Source organism: Semicossyphus pulcher, unplaced genomic scaffold (assembly GCF_022749685.1).
Source record: "Semicossyphus pulcher isolate SPU_LCO1_2020_fin unplaced genomic scaffold, fSemPul1.0.p SCAF_1, whole genome shotgun sequence".
NCBI lineage: Eukaryota > Metazoa > Chordata > Actinopteri > Labriformes > Labridae > Semicossyphus > Semicossyphus pulcher.
In genome coordinates this window covers 31,940,963-31,964,496 of record NW_027211603.1, presented here as the reverse complement: position 1 = coordinate 31,964,496, position 23,534 = coordinate 31,940,963, and the positions used below count along the sequence as shown (strand labels likewise).

Below are 23,534 nucleotides of genomic sequence, written 5' to 3'. Positions count from 1 at the left end.
CTGTCTGTTACTGTGGGGGCCCCGGCCGGACTGGGAATTTAATTCTCCGCCACCATTACCACACGCCACACAGTTGTTGTAGTAGCTTGTTTCAGTGAGACTAAAGTTAATTATTAACGTGTAAAGTGACGTGTGCATTCAAAGATGCTCCGTAACAGGAGAGTACGTGCAAGAGCTTGTGAGAAAGCCACGGTAGTGCTGATATGTTTCACACTGAGTATTAATTTTAATAACCAAATATTTTTTTTTTCATTTAAAAAAAAAAAGATATTTCTTCTTCATTTTAATGATTTTTGCAGAAGACACAGGAGGGTGTGCATCATGGGAATTTTGAAGGGCAGTGTTAAAGTTTAAAATAACTGAAGACACAGACACATCCTGTAAGTAACTTACTATTACTCACTTTCACTTTCAGTGCAATAAGAGGGTTGTTAGAATGTCCATGTGATCACATGTACGAGGAGTTTAAGGCGACAAAAGATTTCATCAGAGTGACGAGTTAAGAACTTGAATAAGGGTGGGTATAGATTTAAAAAAGGTAATTAATTCCTGTGAAGTGGAACAGATGGAACTGTGTCATGAAATACATATTTGAGGAATACAAGCTTTTTATTTAGTAACCATGTATATAAAGTGATCTTAAACAGATGCTAATAAAATTTTGAATAAAGTAATTATAAATGTACACCATGAGGTGTTGATAGAGTTCCAGCCCAGTTCAAGCACTAGTCATTTACAGTATATATCCTTAAGAGATTTTCAGTCTGCATCCATTGAGTAGCCAAAACATATTTCTTGGACAGGGAGAGCAGAATGTGATCATCTGTTACAAAAGGAAGCTGGACATTAGGGCTGAACAGTTAATTATGGGCTACAGCAATTTTGAAATCGCAGGAGGCACAATAAGGGTGAAATGTGTATTAAGAAAACATTTTAATTGAAAGATTGTGCTGCAGAGGTGCTCTGGCCTACACGTCATACACAGACGAAAGTATCGAATATCTTCCCTTGGTACAGATCCCTGCAGAAATCACACCATAATCACTTAGTCATATTTTTCAATGAAAATTAGAATAATTATGTAAAAATTATCATTCCCTTTAATATCGCAAATCATATCAGAATCGCAACAGAAGTCAGAGTTAGAAGTTAGATATTTTTTTCAAAACCGTTTAGCCCTACTGGACATGAGAGAAAGTGAGAGATTAAACCAGATTAATATAATTTACATTGATTATTTAAAATGTCTGGATGAAAATTGTACTCTGTATTCTGCCTCATTTTTACTGAGAAAGACTGCATGACAATGTGGTATGTTGCCATGCTCGTATAAACTCTGTAATTTCTGTAGTTTTGGTGTATTTGAGAATAGAAATCACAAACCTTTTAAGGCCTGCAACTCTTCAAGATGCGGTGAGATGCGTTTCATTACAGGTATAACAGATTGAGTAAAATTGGCTCATGCTACATCCACATGATTTCCCTGTGGAAATTGTTAAATCAGAGATAGATAACAATTGCAATTACATGCACTTGCGGGTTTGTGTTTTGATGTGTGCATCTGTATAAGTATCTGCTAATTTAGTAACCCATCCTTCTTCATGCCAGCTCATTCAATATTCATAACACAAAAAAATAAATAACATTAACTTACTCCCACAGCTTCCCTGTGGTCTCTGCTCTGCTTAATATTTAACTTGTGTTTGCATTGCCACAAATGTCAGAGTGAGACAAAACTAGAGTGAGGAGCTGTTTATAATCTATGAGCACATTTATTAAAAATATATCCTGGTCTGTCTCGCTGTTTCTTCAACACCTCTCTCCATCCATCCATCTGCCTCAACATCTGTTCATCTTTCTGTGTGTCTCTATTCTACCGTTGAAGCATGTATGCATTTCATCTGGCAGCAAATGAGAGAGAAATGGAGAGATGGAGGCAGTGAGGGAGCAAGAGAGACAGACTGAAAGAGAAAAATGGCCTTTGGTCCTTCAGAAGGGAAAAGATGAGCAGATGTGGGAGAGAGACAGAAAGAGGAAAACAGACTTTATTGCTGTCTTCAATGAAGATTTGGAGCCTTAAATTAAGTCTACTGAGCAGCTGTCTGCAGCTCTCTCCCCCGTGGTGCTTGTCATCTTTATACCAACTGGATAACATCTCTAATATCAACAGAATTGGAAACACGTCTGCTATTAAATCAGTCTGTTTAAAAATTTCACATGACAGCTAAAAATTTAAAAAACAGGATATTTAACTCTACTTCTAATGAACTACTACAAACGATTAAAAAACATCAAACGGGTAACAACAGTTTCAAACATCCCTGCAGCCTGGTTTTGAAAAAAATCACTGTTAATATACATTTTGTCTCGTATTGAGAATTGTTTTCCCTTATGTGCCTCCTTATGTGCATTGGTAACAACTGCAATCAATGTTAATGTTGTTGCTTAAATGAAGAAACAACAGTATCACTTGATACATGAACACAGATACACTAATTACTTCCATTTAGTGGATTTAGCTGCCAAAGCCAAAGCGAGCAGTTGCATAATATCAAGCCTACAGCCATGCAATCTGAATCGACCAACATATACAGAAGTTCTGAGTGACTCATTGATGACTTTTTTCTATGTAAAATATTATGTTTACAATAAAATTGTTCCTTGCAACATTTTCCAAATTTAAGACCATAACCCACACAAACCTGAACTAGACAGATGCACTACAGAGTTTAAATCTGTTTCCAGAAGCAACAGCATAAAAGCATTCGGCTGAGCAGTGACCTCGCCACAACTGGTCTGGAACATTCAAAAAGTCTAGTCTGGAGTGATGAATCAACTTTCAGTTAGAAGAATAATGTTTAGAAGAATAATGGCTGTACAGTAAAATTTGGTGTATAAGACCCATTCCAATTTTGTTTTTTTTCTACAAAGTGGGCTGTGTCCTATACACCGGTGCGACCAATATACCAGTATTAAATGCAGAGAGAGGTATGTTATTGTGGTATGGTATTTTACACAGAAGATGGCACTATCTGGTTGTTAATCTCGGCATTAAACTGTTTCCGGGTCCAAGCCGCTACAACATCTCCTATTTACAATACGCTGCAGTGCTGTTTTGAAAACTAACTCACCCTCACAACAATCAACGTTACCGTAGGCTGCCAGCTACCGCTAGCTACAGCACCGGTAGCTAGCAGGATTACAAACTCGACATGGTGAAAACAGATGGTAGGCTGTAATTTGTACATTTATACATGTTATTTTTTTTTTAAGATTATTTTTTGGGCCTTTTGCCTTTATTTATGGGACAGCTGAAGATAGACAAGAAATGTGGGGAGTAGAGAGTGGGGGATGACATGCACCAAATGAATGGCAGGCCAGGAGTCGAACCTGCCATCAGTTCGATGAGGACTGTAGCCTCTGTACATGGGGTGCTTGCTCTACCAACTGAGCTAAACCAGCACCCCTGTATACATGTTTTTATTAATAAATAGCTATCAAACCCTTGATAATATATATAAACCCTTTTTCCCTCTGGTATACCCCCAAAAACAGACTGCGTCTTATATTCCGGATTTTACGGTAATTAAGGGAAATCTTATTGGTTCAGCATACATCGATATTTTGAATTAATAATGTTTTCTTGCAACTTTCAAGTAAATGTTTCGGTAACACCCTTCCTGGTTCCTACTTGATGACACCATGCAGAAAACTAGATCCATAAAGAAATGTTTTTTCCAATTCAGTGCAGCAAAACCCTGAGCAGGACACCACCCAACAACTTCATGATGAACCATGATGCTGACTGCGAGCCATCCGTTATCACCTATGATCTCTTGTCAACCTCACTCACGCTCCTGTGACAAAATGTTGGTAAATCCCTGAAGACCAATTAAAGGTGGAAACAGAGATCGGGGGGGATATAGCAGCAGTTTGCACGATAATACGATTTTTGGTGTACAGGTATCAGAAGTTGTCTGTAATCAAAATATAAAATGTTTCATTCCAATTCTGACAGTTTCATCTCGATATACTGCAGCAGCTTTTTACCAGTGACTGCTAAAACACAGCAGCAGTTCAACCTAGCTACGTCATATTAGCTTTTATAAGTCTCGTTCTCCACACTTAGGTAATATACCTAAACATACTAGACAAAAAACCCCACAGCAATCAGACCTGAACCATATAGTCAGGGTTGTTAGTTGCAGAGTCAGGCTTACTTACCAGAGTTGGGCTGTCCGTGTTTGCCTGGCCGTGCTGACTCTCTGCCATCCACAGACTGAACCTCCAACAGGTACGAGCTTTTGGTCTCGCGGTCAAACACAGTCTGTGTGTAGATGAATCCCAGCTCGGGGTCAATCCGGAAATACTGATGGTCCCCACTTCGATCCTCCAGCAGGGAGTAGGAGATCTGGGCAGTAGGGATTTGGAGCAGACATAATTGAACAGAGGATCAGGTGCTAAAACACCGTTAATTACTGCTAAGATACCCAGCAAGGAAGAAGACATTATAGATACTAATAGACAGAGGGAGACTAAACATAATACATACCCTTGTTGACTGACCAGCCAAAAGAGCAACATTACCACTTATACCAAAGTGTGTGTGTGCATTTGTGTGAGGCAGTTTTCACCTTGCCATTTTGACCCAGGTCGAGGTCGTTGGCAGAAACCTGGAATACTAAAGCTCCTGATTCTGCCCCCTCAGTGACCGAGGCCTCGTAGATGGAGGAAGTGAAAAAGGGGACGTTGTCATTTACATCTGGAGAAGAAAGAAGGTAGGAAGAGAGAGTGTGCTCAGGATACACAAAATAAGTATTTTTGCATTGTTTGTCTTGTGGTCACAGAGAATTGATGAGGTCCTCATACGGCCCAAACCCAGCAGCACCAGGCAGCAACATTTCCTAGAGCTGCTTATTACCAACAAGTGGCGTTGGCAAAATGATCAACAAAAATAGTTAGTTGTTAGATTTTATAGATGGATCCATAAAAACTCCTAAGAATCACTTCAGAACAATTTAGATACTCAAAGGACATGTATTGTTTCTGGTCTAGTGCACTCTCCTCATTGTGGAAACAAAAGTTGGGCCTCATTTGCGCGCTCATGCACATAATTTAAGAGTTACTGCTGTTCAATTAGCTTTGTTTACTGACAATCTTCACAGTTTGGAATACAACACTTACTGAGTTTCTCTACCTCAACAGATTTGAAAAAAAAAAAAGAATAACAAGAAAACGTTTTAAAATCAGACACAGAGCTAAGCAATGACTTTCATGGCATATTAGAATACACAGAGCATCAACCATGAAGGAGATGCATGTTCACTACAAATGCTGCTCTTTTTATATCTTTTAATCATAGTTTTTAATAATAATAACTGTACTACTACTCCTTTGAAGCAGTGATGTTACAGTTGTGACATCCCGATATATTGCATTATTACTAGTCCCTACGCTTGACGCGGTAGTTGGTGTTTCTGGTGTTACGCGGTGTTCAGGCACCTACGGATTGCATAACTCCCCCACCGCCCACCGTAGTTTTGCCTTTTTTGGGCATATAGAAATAAAAAGCAAAAAATTTAATATAGACACACACATCCCCCAGTGGGTGCTGGATCCAAAACAATCAAGCATATAAAAAAAAAACAATAATCCGCACATCAGAGCTCCCGCAGAAAGGTTTATTCAGCACAAAGTGACGTTTCGAGCCAACATGCTCTTCCTCGTATAGAAATAAAACCCATAGATTTCATTTTTTCAAATCAGTGCAGCTCCCACGTTTATTAAATACTATAGTGTATATTCTTGCTTCAATTAGAAACTGCAGTATCCACTTCATCGCAGCAGCAGCACAGAGAGTAGCAGCAGGTGTCAGATGTCAGCACGATAGGGGTGTAACGGTATTTGTATTCGTCCCGAACCGTCACGGTCCGGACGTCACGGTCCGGTGCATGCAGTCATACGAAGAATACGTCAGTCTGAGAGGAGAAACAAATGCAGTCATACATGGCAGTATCCACACTCTAATCCAGGGGGCGGTAATGCGCGTAAAACTGTTTTGCAAAACACCATTTAACAGCAAATGCAGAAGAAGAAGCAGAGCAGACTCTATCTAGCAAGCTCAGACGACACACAAGAGCTGGTAGACCCGCCTGTTACATTTAAATCAGCTGTGTGGGGAAATTTCGGGTTCCCAGTTGACTACAACGGTGATGGAGTGCGAGTGGTGGATCGGACGAGGACGGTGTGCTGGCATTGTTCGGCAGTTGTGTCAGTGGAAACACATCGCACATGCTTATGCATATCAGACGGCATCACCCAGATGTGCCAATCACCGAAGCTATTGGCATTTACATTTCAACAGCTATGCGCCCTTATGCAGTAGTAGAGGACCCCGGCTTCAAGTATTTATTAAAAGTGCTCGAGCCTCGTTACAATGTCCCCTCCCGTGCACACGAAAGCCAGTCCGCGGTCCCTGCCCTTTACAGGCGTACATGAGCAGCGATAGTGCACGAGTCGTCCGCTGCATCCACTGTTGCACTAACAACTGACGGATGGACTTCCCGTGACACCGAAAGCTATCTCACAGTGACAGTGCCAGTGACTATCGCACACTTTATCAACTCGGAGTAGGAAATGAAAAATATACAGTGTACTGTATGTTAGAGTTCCTTATTTTTATAATGATGTTAAGTTATTAAAGACGCCTGTTGGCATATGCTAGACTATATGCTCTACCTGTTACTTCAGTTCATCCCTACAACTATACTAAGGATGTTTTAGTTTTCTCTCTTTTGTTAACTGTTGACAGGCTGCACCAACTATCTCAGGTAGTTCTAAAGGACCCTCAGACTAACTTGCACTACCGTCCAAAATAAATGAAAAGAAACCTAGAACCATGCATTTTGGGACTTCTTGTTACTTTTTTCCTGTTGTACCAAACTCATACCAAACCGTGACCCCAAAACCGAGGTACGTACCGAACCGTGACTCCTGTATACCGTTACACCCCTACAGCACGAGGTTACTTGTCACATTCGTTTCCTACATTTGTTTGGTTCAATAGTGTTTGCCAATTTTAAATTGTGTACTCTCTATATTATTATTATTATTATTGTTTGTTGTGCTTTTAAGCCTGTGGATTTTTGTTGTTTATCGTCGCCTACAGCCTGGAGTTTAGGCTTTGTTTAGAGTCTGTTTTCTTATTTATTCCATTTTGTATTTGGTTCCTATTTTAATTTGTTTCCTATTATTTATTTGGTTCCAGAGTGTTTGCCAATGTCACTTTTTTTTCTTTCTTTTTTTTAACTATGCAGGCCTATATTATTTAAAATTTTACATATCTAATTTATTTGTGTAATTTTATATTACAGCTCAGGTATGCGTGCCATACGCTGCCACCAAGCCGTCATCCGCCTTGTTTCTTTTATTCATAAAAGTTCGAGACTATTTAAATGTTTAATATTGTTTTATTGTTGTTGTGTTTTTCACTAAAAAAATAATAGTGAAGCAACCTTCTAAGCATTCGTTTTGTTCGAAATAAAGGGAGCTCTACAGGTATTGAGCGTCATCAGTTACTTTTTTTTTTTGTCCGGTGGTGTCACAAGTTTATTAACCGGTGGGAACATGTCCCCACCGTGGCATCTCTACTAGTCCAATAAAACCAATAATATTTTCTGATTTGAATTCATCTGTTGTGCCTATCAAGGACAACATTTAGTTGTCAGAAGACTTTGAACTGCATGGAAATCTATAATCTAAACATAACGCATCATCTATTACATGGGTCACAATCTTGAAACCTTTAAAAAAAACTGTTCTTTAGTAGTTGTACTGTCCTGAATATCGGAGCAGTCACATCCACACTAGGAGTTCAATTATCTATAGAAAGGAGCTTTAGTGATATTAGCAAAAAGAGCCTCATATTTTTATAATATTGCTGCTGCTAAAAAGCATATTTCAAATTTCATAATGCTGACCCTTCAGATGAGTTGAATTTCAGGTGTTCCTAAACTGGTGAGGTGAAGAAATACACCAAAAGCCTTTTTTAGTCTACCTATTCTTTTTACTTTTTACTTCTGTTTACTTGTTCCCAACACTTTATCACTTCAGTTGCAGCCAAGTTTCTTTAAATGAATTACTTGGCATTGTGCCTTAAATCCACCTTCCTTCATCCAATCTATATATTATACCACCAAAAAAAAAACTGGTCGTAGGAGTTACCGCCTGCTGTTTCCTGCTTTCCATAAATGAGCCTGTCTGTTTTGCTTTGTTCCTTGACCATTTCCTGCTTCCTGCAACTAAGAAATGAAGGCAAAATTACCAAAGATGATTGGACCTTGTTATGCTGGTGTAAGTGGTGCTGCAAAAGCACATCAGCATTTTGACCAGAAAGTTTCTGGGAAACACCAAAATCACAGAGCACATCTTCCCAGTCCTGGCTGCACTGCACTCACTTTGCTGCATTTCAGACATCGAACTAAGATCTTGCTAATTAAATGTAAAACTCTTCATGGTCTGAATACCTCAACTATTTGCCATACTTAACCAAACTCTTCAGATGTGCTGACAGAGAGCCAAATGTTCTGCACTCTGGCCCAAAACAAATGGAGATTGTTCTTCTACTGTTCAAGCTCCAAAAGAATGAGAGCGCCTTCATGTCAGTATTAGGTCTGCTGATTCAATGCGGCATTAAACAGTCTTCAGCAAAAACCTAAAATAACCTAATCATAGTGTAAATTCCCCTCTCCCCAGTATTTCCTGTCTCTCTTTGGCTTTCATTATTAGATAAATGCAAAAATGCCCCACTGTCATGAAGCTTCATCTAACAAGGCACTGCATTGGCCAAGTGCTCATTCCTGGTACATGTCTTTGTCATATGAAAGCTATACTTCTCCTGTTTACCTGACAGTCATTGTTATACAGATAAATTAACTGCCTATGTGATAATATTCCATAGTTGAAAGTTGCAACATAACAGTATTTAACTGCAGAGCAGTGCTTTGGCATCTGATCAGCCTTTAAATTCTTTGATCTGTTACTGAAACTCACAGGTAGCTGAATAGAAAAACTCCTGCCAACGCAGCCTTTTCTTTTAACACAGGGCTGTTTAACAGCATCAACTATGCGCTGCTAGAAACTCATTTTTAATCAATTCGTTTCGATTTTTAAGCTTTCCTGAAAGGTCTCTTTGTCTGTTGTGGGTAAACTGAAAGTACACATATTGCAATAAATAGTAGAGAAATTTCAGTCGTCCTTAGATGTTACCATGTAGGATCCTGGACAAGAGTTGATGGTTTTGGACCTTCATCCAGAAGTGAGCCTGCAGCTATTGGAACAAAGGTGGTAATCTATATCCCATTAATTTTATGTTAAAGGTATAATAAGTAGGATTTTCCTAAAAAAATAAAATACAGACTTTTACAAATATAATATAATATAATATAAATCATCACTTATGGCATACCTCTATAAATGTGTGTTGGTGAGTACACATCTATTCTGTTTTCTGGAGGGGCGCTGTCGTGGTTCCCTGAGCCAATCACAGCGTATAGGTGAGTGTGGGAGTCGGACAGGTAGGTGCCTCACACCGGGTAGGACAAGGCGGTTAGCATGCAAGCATAAAGGTAACCGGCGGTTAGCATACTAGCGCAAAGGTAACCATGATGCTGTTGGAGTTAGCTCGGCAGGGTGGGCGTGTTCTTGCACAAGAGAGTGAGAGTGAGCTTCTGGTGACGAAGAGCCCAGGAGGAGGGGACCAGTTTGAATGTGTTGTTTGCAAAATGCAAAGAAAAATCCTACTTGTTATACCTGGTCATTGGAAGTCTACTTCTTAACATCGAACTTGTTTACTAGTGCATTTGTTGGAGACACAGCCTGCAGTTTGTTGCTTCATGTTAGTCTGCATATAGGTTAAAATATGACAAGATAGACCTTTTATTTATCTAGAGGGAAACTGTTGTGCAGCAGTTGTAACACAAAGAGTGCAAATATATAGTCAAAGAACCAAACAAAACTACAGAGGAGAGTCTAGTTAGCGACTTAGGGCCCTGTTGTGATGGGAGTTCCAGGCGCCTTTCAACAAAAATAACTATAATGGCATTATCTATAAGGTGCATTACCAACTTTGCACTATGCCAGTAGTGATGTAAACAGGTAGAGGTTTATACTGTAGATCTGACAGCTGATGTATAAATGCCATTGTTGCTTTTGTGGTTATTTTTAAAGCTCTATTAACATCCAGATAAGGGTCAACACAAGCTCTAGTCCAATCAATAATGGACACAAAATGAGTAGTAGTAGTTCCCCTGAACCACTACAAGCAGAGAAAGATAGAGTTACATGCTACAGAAAGATAAAGCAGTCATCAACAAGAACATAAACTTAAGTTTGCCTGAAGACAAATTTAAACAGCTGATTTGAGGCTAGGAGAAATACAGAAGTGACTTGAATAGAGCAACACATTAAATCTGCTCCATGTGCCATTTTACTTTCTACCCTTTCTTCTGAGAAAATGTCTTAATCTATGAATTAGAAATGGGGCCTTAAATCCATTACAGACCCCCCTGCCTCCCTCTGCTGCGCTGCCTCTGGAGGAGTCAAAGAGCTTTCTTATTAAGACAGATAAGGAGAGGAGGGGCGAGCGGCAGGAGGAGAGAGGGGGAAAGTTAGGAGAGGGACGGAGAAGCGAGAGGGTCTGTTTGAATTCATTATTTCTCACTGGATTAATGTGTGAATTATGTGAGCGTGCACGTGTGTATGGGCATGTGTGCATGTTGCAGGGGGATTAAATGCAGGGGGAGTTCTGGGCATGTGGGTTAGGCAGTATAATTCTGAGAAGCAAGGTCAGGGGAGAGCAAACAACACCATTTAGCAGTGATGGTGGTGATTTAAGCCTGGTTACCAGAGGCTTACAAATAACTGAAACAGAGTAACACCAGACAAAAACAATCCTATTTAGAAGCTCCATCACAGATCCATCAAATACTGATAGAAATGATTGCAGAGAAAGAGGTGAAAGCATGATATTTTTGGACAGAGATGAAAGAGAACAGACTGTCATTCTGTGCTAGGTTTTTTCCAGAGGGCGTGGGGCAGTGGGGTTAAGTCTATATGTTGTACTCTTAAAGCTCATCACACTCATAGCAGCTGGCCAGCCCTGCAAATAATTAAGGTTTGTGCAGATTTACAATCCAAGAACTCCAAATGAAAAATCTGAATACGGCAGGACTTTGAGAGGGAGAGAATCAAGAGCATTTGGGGAGAACAGAAGGGTCAATCATATTGTTTTGCTCTCTAAGGCCTTGTTTATGGAACTGCTATTGTGTTGGGAGTGCCTCGGCAACCGATTGGTTATAGTGTAGGCTGTATGGCAGTATGATCACAGCAGTCACTGGTTTGATTCCAGCTGGCAACCATTGTTGCAATTCATATCTATCTCTCCCCATTTCCTGTCTGTCTCTCCACTGTCACTGTCCAATGAATGCAAGTAATGCACAAAATTAAAAAGTATATATATACTACATTATACCGGCAGATTAGAAAGAGCCAGAACTTTGACAAAAAAACAAACAAAAACAAAATTACACATGAAAGTGAGAAGAACATGAGACTACAATGCTCACAATGCATAATGTGTGTCATTCAGGAACTGAATGCGCACGGCGCCTGATGCTGCTCTTGACCGAGCTTTTGTTATTTATGCTCTTAAAAGTCCATTAAGCCCATCTTGTAAATTAATGAAATAAAATCCTTTCTTTTCATCCATTAGCTTATAGCCCAGCCATCAAAAAAATAATCATCAAACACACATTATATACCCTTATAGAGTCACACATAGTCAATGACTAAAATACTTTTTTGCTTGATTTCTTGCTGCCAGCGCAAACAAACGGTGTTAGTGGACACAGGCCCTTATGTTTAGAAGGAATGCAAAACTGTTACACAAGAAATCAAATAAGTTCAGGGAGAGAGGGAATGAAAAAAATAACTTTAAACCAGTTACATTTGGAGATTGTTAAGACTAATTCAAATGCATAGAAAACAGCTTAAAACAACACTCACCTGTTACATTGACATAGACCGTGGTGAAGGCAGCCAATGGGACAGCAGCGACATTCTGAGCTCGAACTCGCAGCATGAAGTTCCTGGTGGTTTCGTAGTCCAGGGGCTCTGCCACCAGGATGGAGGCTGATCCGTCCTCTCGGTTTGGGGTCAAGTAGAAGCGAACCGGCATGTTGGTCTCTGGGACCATGCCGTCCTCCAGGTTGTAAGTTACCCTGGGATCGCCGAGAGGGGAGGTGGCTTTGATGGTCTGTTTGAAACACAGAGGGGGATTGATGGTAAAATTTCAATGTAAAAGGATATCTATATTTTATCCTGCATACAACTGTGGTACTATTAGTGAATGTTCAGCAGTGAGTAAATGCTCCCACAAAAAAACAATGGACACCACAACTCCACCTGACAGCCAGCTGTTTTTAGATGGAATTATGTAAAATAAAACTACAAAATGCAGCTACACTGACTTTCTGCGAGTTGTCTTAGTGGTCCTCATACTTAATAACTAACCAAAATGATGTTTTCAATTTCAGTATATGTTACTGTTATTCTCTCACTTTTGGATTTAATATCCATTTAAGTGATAGATGACCAACAGAATAAAATCTCTAAAACTGACAGCATGTTTCCAATTATCATCTCTGAGAGCTGGAAGAGATGCCGAATGCCAGCGATGATCCCGAGGACAGGGATGGAAATGAGGACTGCAGCTGCTCTGCTTCAATGGAAGCGTGTATTCTGAATACTGAAAAAAGATATGCCCAAATTGAAAAATAATATTTTAAAGCCAATAATAATGAACACTAAAACGTTAAGGCAGTAAGTCTCAAACTGTTAGGCTAGACAACAACCCGCTGAAATCCTGTGGGATCAAAGGGAATGCACTCTTCATTCGGCATTCTCCCTAAACTAATTAAGGAGAGGCTACTCGAAGCTGACGCCTTAAACACCCCAATTAAAATCAAAAATGCCATCTTGGACGTGATGCGGCTTTTCTGTGGGTGACCTAGCTGTTTCTATGCAACCTGCAAAGCCCAGGAGCTAAAATAATGAGACACCCTATCAGGCATGCAGAATTGGCAAACATGCCAGACTATTGTATGTGCTGATGAAGGCCATAAAAACCTCAAATTTCCATGGTAGAGCTATAATAACCTGCAGAGAGTAATTGCATCTTTGCATAACAGTCAAATCAACACTAAACTACCTTCTTGATTAATACACTGTACTGTAGGGACCATGCTCGCTCTCTTTCACAAAACGTGTACATGTTTTCTCGTGTAAAGTGCTCCTCTCTGCCCTTTAATTTCTTTATTTCAATCTTTCCCTTTAAAATGTTCATCAGCAACTTTGAGATAATTGCTTTCATGAGATCCTTCAAAAGCATTGTAGATTAGTTGAAAATGTGCTTGCAGCCTTAAAAGGCAAAGTCCATAATCAAATACATCATAACTGCACACAACAACGCTTTACCAAGGGAATTCATTTTGTATGTATTATTAAGATTTTTCTATAAAACCTGCCTCCACAAACAGGGTACAAATAAATATGTTTTAACGCTAAAGCAAACCATGACACAGCAAGTACTGTAGCTAATGTTAGCTAGGTTGTGGGGTTAGCAAACTGTTGCCGTTTCCCAGACTAGCACACCGACTCCAGACAGTAATACTCACTGCTCTCTCCTGCTACTATAACATCACAACAACAGCATATTTTGGCAAACTAAAGAGTAAGCTGAATGTCTGTGAGCAGTTATTATGTTGCTTACCATGAGAACATTTGTTTGTTTTTTTGTCATACAAAGATAGGATTTGTTCTAAGTGCACACAGAACAGAAAGCTGCGGGACTGTGAGAAGATATTAAGATATTTCCTGTTTTTCACATGTTTTTTATTGGATTAGAATTGCACACCTCACCTTCATTTTTTTATTTTTATTGCTGTGGTTAAACTTTCCACAGTGCATGCTGGAGCTGTTTGAAGCACCTCTCTGGTATTATATTTTAATAAATAGTCAACCCTCCAATTTTAATGCCGCTCCTGTATGGCCTCATCAAGCTGCACAGAGCAGATGAGCAAGGCAGGAGAGCAGACTCAGGAATGCACTGAGAATCAGGTCAATTGTTAAAGTGTTAAAAATCCCATACAGACATATGAAAAGTATTTAACAACATAGCCCAACACACAAAGCCCACAAAGAAAGGATGAAATCCTTAAGTTTGAGGGAAAGCCAGCCTCTCAGCATCTCAGGGGGGGGGGGACCCCTGCATTATAAGCTTTTGTTTCTAAACATTAATGGAGATTATCAGAACCAAAGGCTGCCACCATTAGCCTCTGGTTTGAACAAAGAAGCCAATGCACAAGTACCTTAAACTAGCATTCTTCCTAATGGCCTGCAGCAGGCGATTTAACTGGTTGCAAGAAGAAGTCCAAATGTATGAAACCAGATGGAAAATGTATCATTATTCTCCGATAATGTACAACCTTGGTAAACAATTTCCTAGTGAGTTTATAGTCTCAGTTCATATATTCAAGTTTTCATCAATTCATCAAAGTGTTTATTTTGTTAATTGTAAAATGCTGTTGCCACTTTTGACTGACAAGCACCAATAATGGTCACAAGCTGGCAACAGCCAAAATGCCAAATTTGAAGCTTTAAAAGAGGGGGCGACGCTCCCTGTAACACCCGCTAGAGTGTTGCTCCTCTTTTAATAGAGGACATTTATCGAGGGCTGACAAAGACACGGGCAACCATTCACACTCACACTTTGAATGGCCATGTCTTTTCTTTTAGCTTATTATTTAATCAGAAAATAACACTCACAGCTAAACTCTCTTTTTGTGGTTTGGGTTGAGGGTCTTTCATAAGGGCACCTCAGTGTTGGTAATGTGAGGGAGCCACTGCATTGTCTCTTTACATAATATTTGTATAAACGTACCACGATGGGTGTGTCTCTGACAGTGTTTTCCGGTATGACCATGCTGTAGCTGTCCTTCTCCCACTGAGGAGGCTGGTTCTTCACGTTGGTGATGGTAACGGCCAGCTCCACTGAACTGCTCCTGTTCCCTCCATCTGTGGCCACAATCTCCCTGGTGATGTAGGTCCTCTGAGGCAAAAAGTCCACACAGATGAAGAGCAGATACAAGAGGAGGCAGGAGGTCACTTCATGGTGTTTTCTTATGTTTCAAATTAGTGTTACACATGAATAATAACAGCTTCCTCTAAAAGCAAAAGCATTGTGATTCCAGATAAGACAACTTAGAAAGCATTTAATTTCCCACACTTGTGTGTGCAGGTCGGCTGTAATCTGGTCAAACCCAGCACACTTGAAGATAATTGTATTGATTGAAAGGGACAGCCCACTGTGGAAGAGCAGTTCTGTCATCTTTACAAGAGCAATTACCTTTAGCCGCTGCAATCAGGATAAATGACCCGTTTAAGTAACAAATTAAAAGGACTTAACAAAGAGTCGAGCTCCCAGTATTTACTTTTTCTTTTGTTCATGGCCTTCTGCTGTATGAACCATGTGATGAAGGCCACTTGCTTTTTATCAAAGGAGCTGCTTTTCACAGAAACAGTCTTTCACATAACTGGCTTAATGTAAAATCATTTCAAGATCTTTTGTAATTATGGCAGATTTAAATTCTAATCTTTGTTCAAAGCAATCAGGACAACTGAGTACATCACTGTGGCAAAGGCTAATATTAAGTGAGTGTGCTTGTGCATTACACTTGGTGTCAGAGATTATGTTTTCTCACCTGCTACTCTGCCAGGTCACTAAACCTTTTTATTGGCTACTTTTTTTTTTTTTGCCTGCCACATCTGAAATCTATGGACAAATATTTTTATCAGAATCAGCTTTATTGGCCAGGTATGTACACATACAAGGAATTTAACCTTCGCTAAGCCCCTCACTTGAACGGCCACTGTCCAATCCTACGTTAGCAATTGTAACTAGGCACGGGAGGCCTGTCAAGCTTTCAAATGCCGCAACGGTCTGCATATTAAATCTGCAAGTCTGACAGCCGATTTCCCCAAAGTTTAGAGGGGGTTGTCATATTTTTCGCTTTTCTGAAACCAAAGACGAAGAGAGATGTTGGACATGGATTATAAATTGTGGAAGACCTCACTCGCAGCTTACTCCATCAAAGATCAACAAAAACTCTTTAGTTTATGCTCCAAGTTAAGACACTAACTAATTTGGCTGGGTTAGCATGTAAACAAAGGAAGACGGTTGAATATTATAAATTAATCCAGCTCCAGTGTATGAATCAAGCCCCCGATAAGCGAGCAATATCCTGACGCGCTTAAAACAAAATTAAAAAGTGGGATCATTCAGTTTTGCTAGCAATGGGCTGAAACATAATAGATAACGAAAGTTATTGGGAGTCATAACTAAACATTAGCTTAAAATAAAACAATATATTGACTTACACTGCTAATGAACATTGTTGTTCCAGTATATGATTAACTAATTAACATGAATTGTCAAGACGTGGGGTGCCTGACGCTTGCATTGGGACCGGTGAGCTTTTGCCTCAATTTTTATGTCCTCTTCATTCTCAACACTATATTCTGGATGTAGCTTTCAAATGGGTTTGTCATCATTTCTGTAGACTTCTCTCTGATATTTTGCAACTATTTTTCCAGAAATGTACTATTAAGGGCTAATTTAACTCTGGTTTAACTTTGCTTTCTAAAGGACAAGCATTTAAACATTAAATACAACATTAAAAACAAGAATATATTAAACTAAAATCTACAAGCCTACATTAAACACTAAATATTAAACTAATATGTACAAGCTACGTGAGACAATAGTGCAATGATGAGGAGTGCAAAGGATGCTGCCTCTCTGGTGAATGTGACCAGAGAAGGGGAGCAGAAACCCAAACAAATAAACAAAAACACGAAACCGTTAAGATATTGAATATATCATTCACCCCTGACAATTTTCAACCCCGGCAACTGCTTTATAAAATGAAAATTATTAATAGTTTTGGTCCCAGATGACATGAAATCTTAAAATACCACAGTTAATATTTACTCCAATGTCATTCCCTCATTTTATTTTATGCCGTTGTTTTCATTAGTGAGTTTTCAAACGTTGGTATGTTTGAGTGAACTTTTTTCAAAAGCACAAATACTGGCATGAGGCCAGGTGTTCAAATAAGATGCGAGGTGCCGAGGACACACACATTCGTTACTCTTGGCTCTAGAAGATGGCGAGTTGTTGCTTTTTGGGCATTTATAATTGTGGCACTCATCCGAGCCACGGACTTGTTTGTGCACACTATGTGGCAGTTTCCCCCTATTGCTTTTTCATGTTCTGGCCAAGATTGTTTTTCTTACTGGTAGTGAAGCGAAGGGTTAGAGGCAGTCAAGTGAGGAAAATATCAGCAATGTTATTTCTCCTGATGCCAAAGAAAAGGCTACAGTGAAGACATTATCACAGATTCGGTCTGCCTGTCTGCTGCTGCCCCTCTCACTGTCAGCAGCAAAGTGCTTTAATGCAAATATCCTTGCTTTTCTGGCCATGCACTGGGAGAGGTATCATGTTGTTTTAGTTGCAATGTGCGGTTCATTGCTACCATCTCATGAGCTCCTCAGTAAAATTATTAAACTACATAATTTCCTTGAAGTGCTTTTGTGCCATTTGGATCTGCCCCATAAGCTTGATTTTCACCAAGGGTATCCAATCATCTTCATAACAAACACCCACATATTCTTACAGCAGAAACACTGCCAATAAAGTCATGTAACTTTTTAAATAGTAACCTGAAACCATCCCAAAAGTGGTTTGCTATTATCTGTTTGTACAGTGTGTATATACCTGAGAAATGGGCTGGTTGACGTATACCCAGCCTGTCAAGGGGTTGACCCTGAGGTACTCCGGCTGTTCAGTTGACATAGAGTACATGATGGCTGCGTTGGTGCCAAAATCATCGTCATGAGCTGCCACACGCAGGAAACTAGTCCCGATCATTGTATCCTCACGTAGGAAGTCTACAGGAGAGGAAGAAGAATAGTGCTTTATGCCTCAGTGGTTCTGTTAAACCAGAATTTGTCGTCTTTTATACTGCATTTGTCACTACAGTGGGAGAGTGAGCTCAGTGCATTGTAGCTTAAGAAAACATAGACATGAGAGAAATGTCATGACTTGGAAAGCACATTTACAAAAAAAGCTGGGAACAAATAAAACACAAGCTGATTTAGAAACACATTGACAAATTTGACATCACATGACAAACACAGAAAACACAGCAAAATACCAAAACACTTCAAGTAACGCAGAAAAATTCTACTTAGTTAAAGTGGTAATCTCGAAGTTCTCATTGTCGTTATGTTTGGCGGCACCTGTGGCGATAAACAGTAATTGCAGGAGCGCACAACCCAGATATCCAGACAGTGTTGCATGTGTGACGTGCACGGTTGGCTCCGGTTGTAACTCTTGATTTTCCTCGCTTTGCTTTTTAGACTGTTTGCCTTCATCTGAGTGTCGAATGTGTTTCTTTTTCAGCCATAGTAGATTACTGTTTACTCGCAACACTTGCAGACACCGGAAAAGCAGCCGCTTAGCTCCGCCTACCCTCTCTGGCAGACCAACCACTGCTGCATGATGGAAAACGTGTCACTAACTGGGCGCCACTTGTGATTTGTAGTGACTTAACACACATGTATTTAAATGTAAATCTTCGAGATTATTACTTTAAACTAGAAAATAGAATTACAGAACACATTTTAAACATTAGCGAATGCCTAACGTTCACTGCAGCCAAAATCTCTATAACATCAGGATCTTTGCAATAAACTCTGTGAGCTCATCCCCATGCTCTTTAGTCTTTATTATGAAAAAAAGGGAAGATGTTTTATTTATTTTGCTTATTTTTCATCCATGTGCATTCAAAGCTCAATCCAAAAGGCAACTTCAAGTTCTTGAAGACGTTTCACCTCTCGTCTGAAAGCTTCGAACTACCATGACCCGAATGACTGAAACCTTCTCAGACATCCATGTGCATGTGTTTTCTTACTGCAAGTTGGGTTGATCTTCAGTCTCCATCTATCAGTGTTAATTTTCGCTTTTTGTACTTACACTCATATCGGATGTTCTCAAACTTGGGACTGTTGTCGTTCTGGTCCAGGATGAGGATGGTGAGCTGACAAATCCCGATCAGGGGGTCAGCTGCCTGGTCAGTGGCCGTCACCGTCACCGCGTATTCTCGTTGCCGTTCACGGTCAAATTTCCTGGCTGTCACAATTACTCCTATCGATACAAAGACAAGGAGGCTGATCAAACAGCTTAATCCTACAAATGCATTGCTTGGTCTAGTGTCCCCAGAGCATTTGTAATTTAACATTAAAACATTAGCATTAAATGATTTCCTCTGAGCTAAACACTAAAGACAGCAGAGGAGATGAAGAGCAGTTTGGGAAAGGAAATTGTCATCAGTAATTATCATCAAATCCAACGAGAATTATATTCTATTTTATTTTTCCACATTTACAATAACTACCCCATTGGTGTGTTTTGTTTTGTTTCTGCTAAACAAACAGGTCAACATCAGACTGTTATATACTATATAACAATATCACATGAGAGGGAGTGATGTACTGAATATCAGGTGATTATCTGCGGCCTCGTGTCTACGACTGAATCCCAGCTGTGTTGATATTCAGTACAACATCAACCTTCGTCACAACCTCGAAGGTGATATTGCTTTTATACAACAGTTATACAAGAGGCAAATAGAAGTAAACAGTAACAATCAACAACAGATTATTTTTTGCTCCACCAACTCAACAAGTTCCACAACTTAACTGCTATGGACTTTTGCTGCCAAGCAACCCAAACATTCTCCTGCACTCTGTGTTTACAGGTTACCACAGATCAGCTGTTTTTATCATGTACATTTATCTGTTTGTTTTAATTTATCATCAACCAGGGAAATAAGAGTCTTCTGTGTGATTCAGAGGTACCAGCCTGATCAGTGTAGACATACACAGTCTGCTGTAATGTTAATTTAACAGTATTCAGAACAGCTGGCTGAGGTGAAGTGATACACAGGAGTGAAAAGTCCCAGTGATGTTGTTCTCTATATCAGCACTCACCGAATGCCTCTTGTCCAATCAGATCACTTGGTCAGTACTATCAGGATCAGCATATAGTATGAACTGTTAAATGTTTGGAATAGATTTGGGACATAGTATATTTAAGATCCTATGATTTATTAAAAAAATACATCAACAAGTTAAACTTTAATATTTGAAAGTATTTTCCATGTAAAACAACTTTAGATGCACTGAATTGGACATAATAGAAGTAACAGATGGATTAATTAAATATTTTTTAATGACTTTTTGTTCACTACCCCTATTGGAGTTTATTTTGTCAAAGTTTTATTTCACAGTTTTAGTTTCCTAAACCTCTAGCCAAACGTACTTGAAAAAGTAAACTTAAGTAAAAAAAGAGTAAAATAAATAATTGGTTGGATTCCAAATGCGAGGAATGTCTGAGAAATGTCTTGAAAACAGGTGAAAATGTAAGCCCTGACCTTTCACATTTTCTTTTTTCTTCTCTTTGTTAAATGTGCTATTCACTAGAAATTAATCAAACCATACTGACAGAATGAAACAGGTTTTCCTGTTCCAAGGTTGCTTGAAATTTTATTATTACACTTTTTTAATATAGCAGTTCTCAAAAAAAGGGAATATAAATATTGAAATGTTTAAAAAATTAACAAAAATTATATCACAGCCACTAGTCTTTAAATTTTGCTTCTTTAAAATGAGCTTTAAAATTAAAGTTACTATACACTTGTTTTTGTCTGGTAAAAAGCAAGCATCCAGACTGGGTCCATTTTAGGAATGTGTGTTTGAGTTACAATTACATGTTGTGCCACTCCTGCTTCTGGTGCAATCTGGCAACACGAACTACTCTGCCAAAAACTCTGGCAGCATTCCAACCATATTCCAAAAGTAAAAGCAGTCTCGCAGATTATCTTAAAAAGCAAAATGAGGAGGGGGCTGGAGGGGAGGGGGAGCAATGAGGGGTTCCAACAGACACCCCCTAGTGAGAGCAGTGGGCACCTTGTGGTGCTCTGAGTAGGCTACGCAGCGCTCTCCCACCATTTGACAGTTACTCTAGCCTGAAAATAAGCTTCTTGATTAAAAATTACTCTCCGTGCATCAATTAATACTAAACAAGGAAAACTACTGCAGCTTTTGCCCTGTAGGCAAATATTGTTGTTATGTCAGCTGACAATTAAGTGGTTGTTGCTGCTGGCTGATTACACTCTAATTTAAAACAGTTTACCCTGCCCTTGGTGTTTTGTGTTAAGCGCTGCTCCAGCACACTGAGATGGAGCAGAAACAGAACATAACATTGTGAAGACAGGAACTCAAATAAAAAATTGCACTGATTAAGGAGAAGGGGTGAATGTGAATGCTACTTACTCCAATGACAGGGCCTGTGACCAGTTTAAAGTGATAACATTAAGGAAAAGAGTGGTGACTACATTGCCTCTGCAATGCAAACTAATGTATGAAAAATAAGACAACTATTTATCAGCATGCAAGGCCATTGATTAAACCATGTTACAGGAAAAAAACCAAATGGGTTCGACTAAAATATGGACCCCCTGTTGCCTTGTTGCACCATATTGAACATAATGTATATTTGGAAAAGGAGCAATCCTGCATCCCCACTCCTCTGCATGTGGATGTTTGCGGAAGTGAAAATGAGTGCATGTGTGTGTTTCAGTACCGGTGTCTGGGTGTATACTGAAGGCAGGCACAGTGGAGTCTTTATGCATGAAGCCGTATGTGACCCTGCCATTGGAGCCCTCGTCAGCATCCACAGCATGAACCTGCAGAACGAACGTCCCCGCCGGCTGGTTCTCCAGGACTGACGTGCTCTCTCTGTACTGCTGACACTGAAGAGGAGGAGACAGCGGGCAGAGAGGACAGGTGGGAGGAAGAGAGGATCGAAGCATTATAAGTATGGAGAAACTTAGATCAATATTCAGTTCTACAGCAACTATAGGCAAGAGTGTGGGGGAGGTGGAGGTATTTATTTTCAAAGGACAGATTAAAGACTATTTTCTGGTGGGACAAATAGTGTAACATGAACACAGAAATATAAAGAAACAGGTAGGCAGCCATGTTTTTCTACATTTGCTTGTCCTTTGTGAGGTAGATGGAGTGGGTTCAGGGGTCTTGGAGCCTCTCCAAGCACCCATTAAGCAAAGGTGCTGAATAGCTGCTTGATGACGGGCTTACCGTGGCTCTTGTGTTGTTGTAAACACGAAATATGCTGACCTTTTGGCACCTGGAATGTTTAGTGCTGTCCAAAACATGTCTCTTTAATCCAAAATGTGGGCAACACTTCACAGGAAGTGTTCAGCAGCGTTACAGAAAATAGCTACAGTTTTATTTAAGAAGGATGAAACTGAGAAAATAAATGCACAGGTAAAAATGTTACAAGAAAAATGGAAACACTTCCTAGAATCACTTATTTATTACATACTATGTAATAGTGCTGTCAAAACTGGCCAAAAAGGGCCGCTGGTTCAGCTCAGTTGGGAGAGCAGGCGCCCCATATACAGAGGTTACACTCCTTGATGCACTGATCGGGGGTTTGACTGTCGATGATTTGGTGCATGTCATCCTGCACTCTTTACTCCCAATATTTCCTGTCTTTCTTCAGCTATCCTATAAATAAAGGCAAAAGCCAAAAAAAGTAGAACGGACATTCAGTGCTCCGAGCGAGCTGTACTGTGACAGGTATATTTATTTAAACATAACAATCGATATACCAACACCCGTCTGTTCTGCGGGGGATGAGAATCTCTTTCTGGCTCGGGCTCGGATTTGAAGTCTCCGCCATCATTACCAAACAATACACAGTTGTTGTATTAGCTCGTTTCAGCTAGACTTAAGTTAATTATTAATGTACAAAGTGACGTTCTGTGCATTCAAAGATGCTCAATAACCAAGACAGTGGGTCTCGTTCATGAAACGTTAGTAAATGTGTGTGTAGATTTGCACATAAAAGCCTACACTACTAAAAACCTACTCCGGATTCGTGAACACCGTGGGAAACTCAGATCTGATGGTAAACACATGTGAATGATCATGAACGCCAATCCATCGTAAAGAGACAGCGCGCTCCCGGTAATCAGCTATTAGCATAAATCCACGCCCATGAATTGCCAATGACCACCATATAAGGAGGTGTAGATGCATACAGTCGACCTGTCAGTCATGGCGCAAACAAAGGAAGAGAGAGAAAGAAAAAAGAATTTTTCCGAAGCGGAGATAGAAATAATTTTGGGTGAAGTGGAGTTAAGAAAACACATTTTATTTTCATCTGTTAGCAGTGGTGTGACAGGGACAGGCAAAGCGAAGGCCTGGAGGGAGGTAACAAATGCCGTTAATGTTGTCTCTGTAGTCCAAAGAACTATGTCCGAGGTGAA

The 23,534-nt window shown here is 39.8% G+C and overlaps 1 protein-coding gene across 1 annotated transcript in view; it reads right to left on the bottom strand.

The window, feature by feature from the left end:
• LOC138589795 (neural-cadherin) overlaps positions 1 to 23,534 on the bottom strand; it is a 334,506-nt gene that overhangs the window by 158,509 nt on the left and 152,463 nt on the right. Inside the window, exons 9-15 of the mRNA XM_069660252.1 lie at positions 21,824 to 21,992; positions 19,154 to 19,324; positions 17,894 to 18,066; positions 14,999 to 15,166; positions 12,064 to 12,313; positions 4,635 to 4,762; positions 4,225 to 4,411 (exon numbers count right to left, since the gene is read on the bottom strand). Coding sequence (XP_069516353.1) covers positions 4,225 to 4,411; positions 4,635 to 4,762; positions 12,064 to 12,313; positions 14,999 to 15,166; positions 17,894 to 18,066; positions 19,154 to 19,324; positions 21,824 to 21,992 — 1,246 coding nt within the window. The remainder of the gene's footprint in view (positions 1 to 4,224; positions 4,412 to 4,634; positions 4,763 to 12,063; positions 12,314 to 14,998; positions 15,167 to 17,893; positions 18,067 to 19,153; positions 19,325 to 21,823; positions 21,993 to 23,534) is intronic.